General features: G+C 35.3%; 1 protein-coding gene across 2 annotated transcripts; it reads right to left on the bottom strand.

Annotated features, from left to right (window-relative positions):
* Positions 1-208: 208 nt before the first annotated feature.
* Positions 209-7,463, bottom strand: LOC107562108 (zinc finger CCCH domain-containing protein 15). 2 transcript variants are annotated; one of them, XM_016246674.1, is made up of 10 exons: positions 7,218-7,463; positions 6,489-6,592; positions 6,282-6,388; positions 5,351-5,503; positions 5,032-5,123; positions 4,730-4,915; positions 4,472-4,618; positions 3,537-3,668; positions 1,689-1,821; positions 209-1,223 (listed from the first exon to the last, which is right to left on the bottom strand). In XM_016246674.1, the coding sequence occupies exons 1-10, from the start codon at positions 7,290-7,292 to the stop codon at positions 1,036-1,038; spliced, it is 1,317 nt and encodes a 438-aa protein (XP_016102160.1). In that variant the 5' UTR covers positions 7,293-7,463; the 3' UTR covers positions 209-1,035. The 2 variants fall into 2 exon arrangements, with proteins under 2 accessions (XP_016102160.1, XP_016102159.1); XM_016246673.1 differs by having other exon boundaries at positions 6,282-6,393; positions 6,491-6,592.
* Between the last annotated feature and the right edge of the window lie 5,539 nt (positions 7,464-13,002).

Here is a 13,002-nt window from a genome sequence, read left to right as displayed (position 1 = left end):
ATCTGTATTCAGGTAACAATTAATGGACTGGGTTTGTTACAGACCCATATTTCACATAATGTAATAACTAATTTTAGGACAAAGCAGTCCATATCTAGACCAGACTGCACGCTTAAGTTTTTCCGAACATACTTCAGATGTTTAGTTAAGCTTAAATAAACCTATTCTCAATCAAAAGTTACAATTAGACATTTCAACTCAAAGCCAGTATCTGATATCCTTTTATTTACAATTTCTTGTGTGTTGGTGAGAGGGCAATTTAAAACAATTGAATACAAAAGGACAGACACGTTACTAGTTCATCTCACAAGCTCACCTCTTTCGCTCACACTTCTTGAAACCACTTCAAAAACCAAATCAGATTGGTAATGATGTCGTCATCCACATCTCCTTCTGTAAGGCCAGATGCCACATCTGCATCCGAGAGACTTCATATTCAACACCTCAATCTGATCAACTGATTATTGAACACTTGAATGTCAGCATCACACTTATTCACCGTTACATTCTGATCCTGATACAGGCATGCAGTTGGTTACAAGTTAAAAACCGAAATGAGACCGATCGACTGAACCTTTGTTTTCATTAAAGCAACATTTCAACAGCAGAGAAGAGGAAACCAGATTCCAATAGTGCTTGAACGTCTTGAAGAGGATTTATGCTGGATCATTTCAATGACATGGCCTTACAAAGATTTAAGCAAATCTTTCAAAAGAGAACGCAGAAATATCAAATAATCGACAGCCTCATAAATATTTGGAGTATGTACCTGCTGAAGAACCAAACCCTCATCTGACTGTGCTTTTGGGGTAGACTGCAATTAAAAAAATTATAATAATAATTAAATCAGAGAGAGAACAAGAGCCACATCTACTCCAGAGTCTCCAGTAGCGTCCCGGGACATCGAGTGATGAGGGTGCTTATTGCAGGCAGAGCGGCTTCTGACATGGCAATTCCGGTGGTAGTTATTTGTGAAAATATTGTCATTCACATCAAGCCATGTGTAGTTCATGAATGATGCAACAGTCCCAGTCTTCACTCGTCCAGGTCCAGTGTGTTGAGCTCCTCCTCTAGTTCGTCTAGATCCTCCCCGGTGAAGAGGTTCTCGTCTACAGGCACCGCCTCTGACTCCTCCTCATTGGTTTCTCCATCCTCCAGCGTCTGGTCCTCACTGTGCTCTCCGTTCTCCACAGCTCCGCCTGACGCCTCGCTCAATTTATTATCTGTGGAGACAAAACAGAGGTCCGTGACGTCAGAATGACATTTAGAGACAACTGTGACCTGATTGCGAGTTATTACGTTAATTTAAGACAAAAAGGTTGACTAGTCTAAGGTAGTGAAGATTAAAGCAGCATAAAATATAGACCACTGTAAAGTGGTTCTGAAATTGTGGTCAGCAAGTTAATTGGGTGATAAAAAAAAAATAAATAAATAAAAAAAACTGAATTGTTATAGTTGAATAGTAAATACTAATATTGAATGTGTTTTATTTTTGATGTGGTTCACCACCTGAATACAGCTGGGTAGAAAATAGTGAAATACATTAAATATATATTCCATTTCTCTCTTTTTCTTATATTGTCATTTTACACTTCTCTGCCTGCCTATTCAAACAAGATTGTACTGACAGTAACCTCACAAATTAGCATACAAAAAACACAAAAAGAAGATATTCAGAAACATCTCACCATCGGTTTCATTTGTTGGAGGAGCTCTGGCAGTAAACCTGTCTGCGGACGCCACCGTTATACCCGCATTATCCACCTCTTTAGGGATAAATCTAGCAATGTCAATGTCCTGAACCTCATCTATTTCCTCCACCTGGAGAGACAATCACGTTAATGCTAAATGACTTGAGACTTGAAATAAGTGAATAAGTGAATCACAAAGTATTACATGTAACAGACACAAATATTAAACATCAGGTGATAGATTGAAGTCTTATTTTTTTATCTACAAATGTTTATACACCGCGTGCATAATTATTAGGCACGTTGATATTCTGATTATATTTTTGTCCAAGCACATTTTACCAATTCCAAACCACATCTATCTTAATAACTACTATTGATTTTGTATTTAATCATTTATATGTGATATATAATTGTCTATGAAGGCTGGAAGTGAAGAACTCCTTATATTCAGGTGTGCAGAATTATTAGGCATGTTTTCTTTTACTGATAAAATGAGCCAAAAAAAAGAGAGATTTAACTCCGACTAAAAGTTAAAAATTATTAAATTATTGAGAAATATTCAAAACTAATGCAATACAGAAATTGCAAAGTTAAGACATGACCATTGGACAGCAAAATGCTCACTGGGTCAGCAAAAACAGGTGGAGAAGAAAAGACACGTTAACTGCAGAAGAATTAGGAATTAATGTGAAGAATTAGGTGTGAAACCATCAAGAACCATTTAGTCTCCAGCGCCACCTTTTTCCAGAACTGCAACCTTCCTGGAGTCTCCAGAAGTACAAGATGTCAGGTTCTCAGAGACTTTGCTTGGGTAAAAAATCCTAAATAAATGACCCTCACTTAATAAGAACAACATGCTGAAGTATTGTGAAAAACATTAAGACAAATTTTTTATAGGCTTTATGGACAGAAGTTGTGAGTGACACTTGAAGGACCAGCACCACATCCTCTTGTACCACTGTTTGAAGAATTTATCTTCCAGAATCTGGCAGTAAGTTTTAGGAGCTCATCTCCTATCCTGAAATGCCTGTCTTGCAGGATTGACTAAAAATGAGCTCCTAAAACTTAGATAAATTCTTCAAACAGTGGTACAAGAGGATGTGGTGCTGGTCCTTCAAGTGTCACTCACAACTTCTGTCCATAAAATCTATGAAAAAAATTGTCTTAATGTTTTTCACAATACTTCAGCATGCTATTCTTATTAAGTGAGGGTCATTTTTTAAGATTTTTTACCCAAGCAAAGTCTCGGAGAACCTGACAGCTTGCACTTCTGGAGACTCCAGGAAGGTTGCAGTTCTGGAAAAAGGTGGCGCTGGAGACTAAATTGTTCTTGATGGTTTCACACCTAATTCTTCACATTAATTCTTAATACTTTTGCAGTTAACATGCATTTTTTCTTCTCTACCTGTTTTTTCTGACCCCGCTGACCCAGTGCCTTAACTTTGGCACTTTGGAGTCATGCCTTAACTTTGCAATTTCTGTATTGGATTAGTTTTGAATATTTCTCGTGGGGATTTAATAATTTTTGACATCAGTCTGAGTTAAACCTCTTTTTTTTTTTTTGGCTCATTTTATCAGTAAAAGAAAACACTTAATTCTGCATACCTGAATAAGGAGTTTTTCACTTCCAGCCTTCATGGACAAATATATCACTTATAAATTATTAAATACAAAATCAATAGTAGTCATTAAGATTGATGTGGTTTGGAATTGGTCAAATGTGCTTGGAAAAAAACATTTCATCAGAATATCAACGTGCCTAATAATTACGCATGTGGTATATAGCTTGTATTAGGTAATGTTGCATTCTGTTAAATAATATAAAATGTATTTTTTTCACACCTCGTTATAAACCTCAGCATCATCATCATCATCATAATCATCATCATCATCAGCGTATTTTGTATCATCGGCCTCTTCATCGTCATCATCGACAAGCTCAGGTCTGAACTCAAACACTTCCCTTCCACTGACCTGCAGGACATGAAAACAAGAGATGAGGAGTCTTGAAGAACCAGGACTTTTAGGGTGCTTTCACACTTGGTTCGATTGCTTGGTCCGAACCAGAGTTCGATTGCTTCCCCCACCCCCTGCTGGACTGTGTTCACATTATATTATTTGGGTCCGAACCGCGGTTCATTTATGTCATCAAGCCAGCAGCTGTTTACCCCCGTTGCTTAGTAACGATGGTGCAGGAGAAGACGGCAAAATGCGTAGCAAGGCTCTTTTCAATTTTATATTCATGTTTTTGAACCGTTGGTTTTGTTTCCAAAGCTTCAGTACATAACGGCACTTACGACAGCCTTACGAATGTACTGCAAATGCTCTAAAGTACTCTGAAGGTGAACAGAAATTAGATATACAGCTCTCTGCTTGCAGCGAGTCAGTCACGCTCGTCAAGAAAGTGAGTGAAAAACACACATTTTTATCAAATAATACGTCATTAATAGCGGTTCACTTCCGTGCTTTGGTATGATTGCGTTCACATCAGCAGCGAACCATACAGATCACCCTTTTTAAGCAGACTCGGGTAAGGTTCGCAGGTGCGCACCCGAGTTCGGAAGACCACTTTCACATCATCCAAACGTACCGAACTCTGACGTCAATCGAACCCGGGTGCGCACCTAAAGTGCTAGAGTGAAAGAACCCTTAATGCCCAATACTTTATCAGAATAAGTCCTTTTTCCAAGACCTCAACATCTTTTTATTTTTATTTTGAGGTCAGTATTTTAATCGAACAGGCAAACAGGAATATCAGTGTCATGATTTTCACTCACCCCAAATGCTCTGCCAGCTTTGAAGTCGGCTTTCTTTCTCTCCATGTCCTGCTCTGCTTTAGCCAATTTCTCTTGCCTTTTCATTTTCTTCCAGGCCAAGAATGTTTCCAGAGTAATTCGGGTGACATTTGCTCCCAGAGTAGATCGCTACAATAAAGAACAGATGATCATAACAACAATTGTGAAAGATAACTATCAGATTCAATGACACTGCTACTTCACAATCACGTTCTGAAACACTATTCTCTTCCTTCTCACCTCAGTCTCTATCAAATCCTCCAGCGAGATCTCCTCCTCATTCGTCTCTTCTTTCTTCTTGTCTTTCTTCAGAACAAAGCCCACAGGAAGAGCGTGGCGGTACATACAGTTGTCGGCTCCGCCAGGACAAACCCAAAACCAGCCGTATTTGTTGTTTTCAATAGCATCAAGGAAATACTTGCACACCTTAAAATAAAGATTATTTATTCATTTCTTTGATTCACTGGTCAAATCACATCAATGCTAATATCTAGATGATTTAAGTGTAAAATTGTAAGTGCAAACTTCCTGCCAGAACCTACAATTTGGGTCTTTGCTTTCTTCTTTTCAGCCTCTCCATGTTTCTTGTTCACCACCTCCTCAAGTTTCTTTTCATCCCAATTTTCCATAGTGTCTGCAATTACAAAAATCAAAACAATTAAAATAACTACATAAAAGCAACCAATATTATTTTTGAGATTAATTCCATCTATTAAATCAGAAGCAGTAGTTCCACTGATGTCAATTCCAAAATCAAATGGCAACCTTGTCAGTACATGATAAGGAATGTGTTTTCAAACGTATTAATGTACATAATAGCGTGCTAAATATGTAGAGTCATAAAAATACTATTGGACTTGCCTTTCTCCAGCTCATCATCTCTGCCATCCACATACACGCTTCTTTTCTCACATTTCCTCTCCAAAGTGAGGTCATGAGAGAATTTACACTTATCACCTTTGGTACACTGGCCTTGCTTAAAGAAAGCACACAGCACAGACTTGGGATCCACACCTGAAATGAAAAACAGAAAAATCATGAAGATGATCATCACAGATGACAAAACAAAGAATAGAACAGAAGAGCAAAAAGTACAGATGGGCAGTAATCATTCCAAAGCAGGACAATTCTATTCATCACAGAGCTACATAAACCAAGCAAAGACCAAAGTAAAGTATATGGTTGGCCATAAAATATACAGTTGCGCTGGGGTGTGCTTCCCGCACAACAATCCCATAACTCGTCTCTTAACTAGTGGCGGTTAAACAATATAGATCTGGAGGTGATGGAGTAATAACTTCAGCTAATTAATCAGTTTGGGTTTAAAATTGTTGTCACATTCCTGCTGTAAATAAACATGACATCTAAGGACTACCTCGCTATTTTTGTTCTCTGTTATTTTGCTTTATTTACAGGTGCTTGATTTAATCACTGATTCCCTCTTACATCATACTCCAGGGTTCCCCTGGGTACCGAATCATATTTGCACATGTGCACTCTTCAAAAACTGCGCTTTTATTTTCATGACAAACTGGAAACGTATAGATTGTACTGGTCTATTTAAGCATGTAACAAGAAGCCACAGGTCGAAAGCTGTAGTTCGTCTGTGATGCTGTTTGCAAACTTTGGTTTTGAAGAAGAAAAAAAAAACACTGAATCGTTAAACTTGGTTGACTACGACCAGCTAGTTAACAATGTTTTGGGAAATACACCCCTGATGATTTGAATTAGGTGCATGATTCAGAGAACAGTTTAAAAAAAAGTTCTGTCCCTTATTCGATGGACCAGTTACCTTTGCTGACTTTCTGAGCTCCCACCACTGGCTTAAAGAGCTCATTCAACTCAGACAACTCCTTCTTCTTGTCATCTTTCTTTTTGTTCTTTTCAGCTTCAGCAGCAGCAAGCTACAATTAAAACAAAACACATTGCAGACCTTTGGGACACTGGCTTGGGAATTCAAACTTAAGATAAAAACACTAAAATCAGCGTCACAATCATTACCTGTCGTGGATTCTGCTGTCCATACTTGACCTGCTGCGTCACAGCTTTGATAAACTTCTGTTGTTTAGCTCCCTTTTTGTTTTTCAGTCCAAAGGTTTTATCCTGCCAGCAACAATTAAAAGTCACAGTAACAATTACACCATTATTTTAAAAACAGCCCATACTAAAACAAATAGATTACATAATCAGAACAGCATGTGATGCTTACAAAATAAGACCAAAATTAACAGCCATATTGTTTCAAGCCAATTCTTCTACAAAACGATAATAAATATTCCTACATGCCACAAACGAGACTGGGTAATAACAAATTAGGTACATAAACAGAACTGCCAGATCACTAAGGATGTGGCTCAAAACCTAACGAGCATCCTGACTCTGTTAGTCATGTTGGCACTTTCAGATTAAACGTTTTATGGCTACAAATGCTGTCTACATGGACAGCTCGCTATGTTTTCAGACACAGCCTGAATGTGGCAAACTAGCAGTAGACTTTGGCTCATTTCACATCGTCATTTCCTCTTTATTCACCACTACGTTGACAATATCAGACTGACAGTTCAGTCTAACCCAATTAATCCAATATATAACTGCTTATCCATGTTATTCCATTCATTTGAGGCTTTTAGTGTCATTAGAAGCTTCAGAAATGCGCCGGTGAGTGAATCAGAGCGCAAGGCCCAGAGTTCAGCGTGCTGCATGAGTGCTAAAACGCCGCAAATCTCACCTCAATGATCTTCTCTTTCTTCTTCTCTTGGGTTTTCTTATTGCCTGCAGCTTGAGGTGGCTTTTTCGGAGGCATATCGCTTAAGACAAACTATAAAACTGAGGAAACCCTGACGCCGTGTGTATAATGCCGTATGTTCACAGGTAAGCGTAGGCTAACCGCACTAGCAGCCGCAATGCATTCTGGGAAGCCCGGGCGCGCATGATGTTGAGCGCACGTGGTACAACATCGCCATCTAGCGCGCTGCTGATGAAAATGCTGTTCATGTTTTCTTTGATTTGTGGATGACTTCTTCAAATGTCGAACTACGTTTCATCTAATATGAACTGAAATAAGTTCTTGATCAGCCTTCAAGTAGATCTTTTTTTTTTGCATGTGAGGGTAATAATGTGTGATGGTAATAATATTTTCCCTTGATTTATTTATTATTATTATTATTATTATTTATTTTTTAGAAGAAAAAAAAAAAGGATAAGCATGGGTAAGATTTAACTTTTTTATACGCTATAATTAACCCTGAATTCTTAAAAAGATAAATAAATTAATTTAGATTTTTCCCCCCCCCCACTGTCCGGGCAAAAATGTGTTTCTATCACTTTCAATTATCCATGACTTTTTTAAATGATTGACATCATACACTGTAAAATTTACGGTAAAAAAAACGGCAGCTGTGGTTACCGGAATTTTACCGTAAAAAATACGGTAGCAACGTTTTAGGTTTTACGGTTTTAACTTAAATTTACAGTTAAATACCGTAATTTCATTAACTGATATAATGTTAAAATACCAACCTATTGAAGTTCTGAAATCTGTTTTGTACCTTTGAAATACACTGATAACCACCAAATGCAGGTGGTGATAAGAAAGTCACATGATGAACCAAAGCCCATCACAAGCAGCTTTTAAATAATAACATATATAGAAGGTGCACAGTGTCATTCACACAAACACCAAACACCATCATGGTAACACACATGAAACTGAAATAATGCAATAAACATTCATTTAACAACATTAAGTGTAACACACAACCCTAATATACGAAACTGATAAGAAAAAACTAAGAAGAAACATAGTTATTTCAACAAAAAAACATCAAATTTGAAATGTAACGCAGGGAATTCTGGGAATGTCAATTTACGGTTATTCACTGTATATTATATGGTCCTTTTCACTTCCAAAAACGGTATACTACCGGTCCAATACATGTAATGTCCAATACAGTTTTTCACCGTATATAGTAGGGGAATTTACCGTTAACCATTTAACAGGTTTTTACTGTAGCATTTTTACAGTCTTTTACCGTTAAATTCACGGTCATTTTTTACAGTGTAGTAATGACAGAAGTACTGACAATATGATTTTTAGGTTTGTTGCAAAAAGTTTTATTAAACACTTTTTATGCATTAGCTATTATAGATTGAATTTGGTATTACAATACAATTTCAACACTTATTATATATATATATATATATATATACTATAACATATAATATAATATAATATAAAAATATAATTATAAAATATAAAATATATTATAAAATACAATTATAAAAAGAGACGCACTCCACTAAAAAAAGTTGGTGTCAAAAACATTTTTTACTCAGAAATTGCTAGCAAATTTCAAAATTCATTACAAGAAAGATCAAGTAACACATTAATTTAAAGGTAAAATTTAGAAGTAGGAAAACGGAAATAGTATTTTCTTGTAAATCATAGTCATTTGCAACCTCGTAAAATCATTTGTTATACTGTAGTAAACAGTATGAAAATCTATTTCACAATTAGAAGGGAATTGAATTTACATTAAGCACATTCAATTAAACAAAAAATGTTATCCGATAATATTTGTATTATTTACAACTAAGATAATGATCAGTCCCTTAAAACGAATGACTTTTACAAAATATTTTACAGGAGAGTATAAGAACAGAGAGCTAATTTGAACATGCTCAGCTTTAAACAAACTTGGCATTTCAACATTTATGTGGACGTCCTAATCGCTGACTTGAGCGGGATGCTTGTATTCAACATGTATGATTAAAAGTAACGTCATTTATGGAATGGAGAGAGGTTTCTGTGAGATTAACTCGATGATAAGCACACCTATAAATGAAGAGGAAGGCCCCTCGAGCATTATCATTAGGAGCTGATTTGATTTATCAACATCACACCAAATGTGTTCCCCTTGTCTGTGTGATGAATAGCGTCTAATCACAAATGGACACTCTGCTGTAAGTAGCCATCATTAACTCTGGCAGTTTTTACAAGCAACTGCTCTTTCTCCTCCTGCTGCATATCAGATCCTCCCATCCAAAGCAAACAGAGAGGCGACTTGATGAGTCTTCCATTAGTCAACTTGGGCTTAGGTGCTTTAGAAGAATATGTAGCTAATAGTCTCAAAAATACCTCAGATATTCACACAAACTCGAATGTGTGAGCTTTGAGGAACTGGAGGTGCTTGGAAAGAAAAGTAGCCTTATAAGAATTTTAAAACACTTTTCTTTAGAATTTTTCTTTTATATGTTTGGTCTGAACAGAACATTTTTAATTTGTTGATTCTGTTTATATTGGATTTTTTTTTGTGTGTGTGTGTGTGTGTGTAGTCTGTCACAGTTTAATCAAAGCAGAAGTCTTATGCTAAGCAGCTCATACTGTCGCACCTTTTGCATTATTATTCTGCCGATTCAGCAGAGGGATGGTATTCTGTTGCAACACTCCTCTCTGTGAGAATCCCACAGGGAGCGTGAGATAAACACACACTTGAGTAACAATGGAAATCACAGCTACAGAAATGAATCTGCTCATCCACTATATTAAGTGGTGGTTAATGTATGAATGGATTTTTGTTGATGTTGTCTGGAATGTTGTTAGGTTTGTTTTGTAGTTTTAAAAACGTGTTTTTCTTGTTTGTTTTTTTTAGCTTCCTTTGTAAATACTTTTTTTACTTAAATATTTCGGGACAGAATTTAATTTCACAGAGGCAGCATATCCTGCTGTTATCGCCATCTCCCATTTATTGTGTGTTACGTCAGAGTCATTTCCACAATGCAGTTAATTTCCATGCCCCCATCATATATTTTGTAATATACTGCATGAAATATTTTGGAGTGTTAATTTGTTCATAAATATTTCAGATGAACAGATTTCAGTTTCTTCATATTTTACAGATATTTCAAAATAGTGTATCAAAATGTTCACATGTTGTGTCCTTTCTATATCACTTTCTTTCCTATTACTCTTTTATAATCTCTTTTACAGTTTTTTATTAACAGTATCCTCTCGAAAGTGACAATTTATGATAGGAAAATAACAACGCAAAGATTAATAAATAGCAATGGACTTTATGAAATCATTTTTTTATTTTTTTTTGTGACTTTAGTTAACTTTAGTTAAACATTCCATCTTTATAAAATGACAGAAATTGGTATGAAAATGTAACAAAAAAATATTAAAAAAAAAATACACACAAAAAGCACCATGTTTATTTTCTTGTCATCTTGTTAATCATCATGATAATTCGATCAGAGCACACTTCTGGAAATCTGGGCCATCTCCCATTTATTGTGTGTTACGTCAGAGTCATTTCCACAATGCAGTTAATTTCCATGCCCCCATCATATATTTTGTAATATACTGCATGAAATATTTTGGAGTGTTAATTTGTTCATAAATATTTCAGATGAACAGATTTCAGTTTCTTCATATTTTACAGATATTTCAAAATAGTGTATCAAAATGTTCACATGTTGTGTCCTTTCTATATCACTTTCTTTCCTATTACTCTTTTATAATCTCTTTTACAGTTTTTTATTAACAGTATCCTCTCGAAAGTGACAATTTATGATAGGAAAATAACAACGCAAAGATTAATAAATAGCAATGGACTTTATGAAATCATTTTTTTATTTTTTTTTTGTGACTTTAGTTAACTTTAGTTAAACATTCCATCTTTATAAAATGACAGAAATTGGTATGAAAATGTAACAAAAAAATATTTAAAAAAAAATACACACAAAAAGCACCATGTTTATTTTCTTGTCATCTTGTTAATCATCATGATAATTCGATCAGAGCACACTTCTGGAAATCTGGTATATTTATAGATTTGTATTTACTGTAATAGGTTTTGAATAGAGTGTAGATACAAAATATCATTATTGTCCACTAGGGGGCGGTCAGCCTCTTAACTCACCATTTTAAAACTGATATATTATATTTCTTTTTTGTGTGTGTGGCATAACATGGTATTGCTTTCATTTTTCAAACAAATAGATGTGTTTCTGCACACTCCAGTTATGTTTATTTACTTTATTATATTTCCTGCCCTGATGTCCAACAATGCCTTAAATTACTGAGACAAGGTGCTTAGGTGACTACACTAATACACAACTGCATTTTAAAATATGGAAAATATAAGGGTCTATGGCCAGAAATGTTCTGAATCAGCTGAAACATGTTTGACCATAAAATTAACAGTAGCCTACTAAATGAAAGCAGTATAGGCCTACACTAAAAATTTATACAAATTGGTATTACCTTAAACTATAATTTTGAATTAAAAAGACTAAAATAGTATTTTCTTGAAAAACATGCTCTAATTGTCTTTGTTTTATTTACAACTTTTCAATGAAATAATATTTATATTCAATCAAAGGTTGTTTGATGAAAGTATAAAGTGAATAAGGTGTTCACAATAAGACCAGAAACATACAGCAAAAAAGTAAATCCGAGTCTGTTTAGATTTTTTAATAACATTTTGTTGATGTGCAATACATAAAGACATTCAAACTTGTAGAACTGCTACTAGCCTTTTGCTAATTTTTGAGGAATTCCTATTTAATGTCCAAGTGTCAGATGCTATTAGCTATCCATCATACACCATTTGTTCAAATGTCAAATAAATCACAAAGTGAACCAACTTAAAACCAAATAAATAAACAAACTCAACTTCATTTGATTTTCGCACATTAGCATAAAGCTATAAACTGAATGAAATGGTTTGGCAATTCATTGGGTGGGGGTAATAAATACTAGAGAAAATCACTCATGCTGCCTTTATGGCACAGTAAATTATCCAAAGCCTTCTGCAATGTCCTCCTGGCTCAGCGCAGTGCGCAATAACCCACAAAACCTTCTGCAATATTTATCAGCACACACACTGACGATGTGGCCAAGTAAAGTGCAGAATAGCAGAACACAAAAGAACAATGTCATTCATTGTGTGATTTAGGTTAAATGCTCATTGAATGTTGGTAATTCAAATGTGAGTTTAGCAGGAAACTAAAATTACCTAGGGACTAAGTATTACAATACACCAAGAAACTAATTTAAGCTATTCATCAAGCCCTAATATGAATTATTTCAGCTTAATGTTCAAATTGTTTTGAGTCACCTGTTGAATTCCTTGTAGAGCACAGTCAAAGAGGCACACAAAAATATGCAGCATTGATGTTGTCTTATGAATAATATTCTGGCTCTAATGACATTCTTTAATATGGGAAATGCTTTTATTATTAGATAATCAATTATTATAAATATTAAGCATTTAAAAAAAGTTTTAGTTTGAATGGAGCTGACCTTCAGCGCTGCTAAATTCGTTTTACACAGGTTTCCCAAACAGATAGTCTCATGCCATTTTGTTGAGTCCATGTTGCTGTGTTGGGCTGTTTTGTCAGGGACGCAATATGCTTGCTTATAGCTTATAGCTTATAGCTGTCTGTGTATATTAAGCTGAGACAGGAAGTATTTTACTATAAAAAAAAATTGCACACTTCAGCTTAAA

This window comes from Sinocyclocheilus grahami, unplaced genomic scaffold (genome assembly GCF_001515645.1).
Source record: "Sinocyclocheilus grahami isolate Dianchi unplaced genomic scaffold, SAMN03320097.WGS_v1.1 scaffold807.1, whole genome shotgun sequence".
NCBI lineage: Eukaryota > Metazoa > Chordata > Actinopteri > Cypriniformes > Cyprinidae > Sinocyclocheilus > Sinocyclocheilus grahami.
This window is presented reverse-complemented; position numbering and strand designations above follow the sequence as displayed.

Coding starts and splice junctions, on each gene's coding strand:
- LOC107562108 (XM_016246673.1), bottom strand. CDS start 7,292: ATGCCTCCGAAAAAGCCACCTCAAGCTGCAGGCAATAAGAAAACCCAA. Junction 6,394..6,490: donor GACAGCAGAATCCACGACAG/GTAATGATTGTG, acceptor TTTTAATTGTAG/CTTGCTGCTGCTGAAGCTGA. Junction 5,504..6,281: donor AGCTCAGAAAGTCAGCAAAG/GTAACTGGTCCA, acceptor TTTTCATTTCAG/GTGTGGATCCCAAGTCTGTG.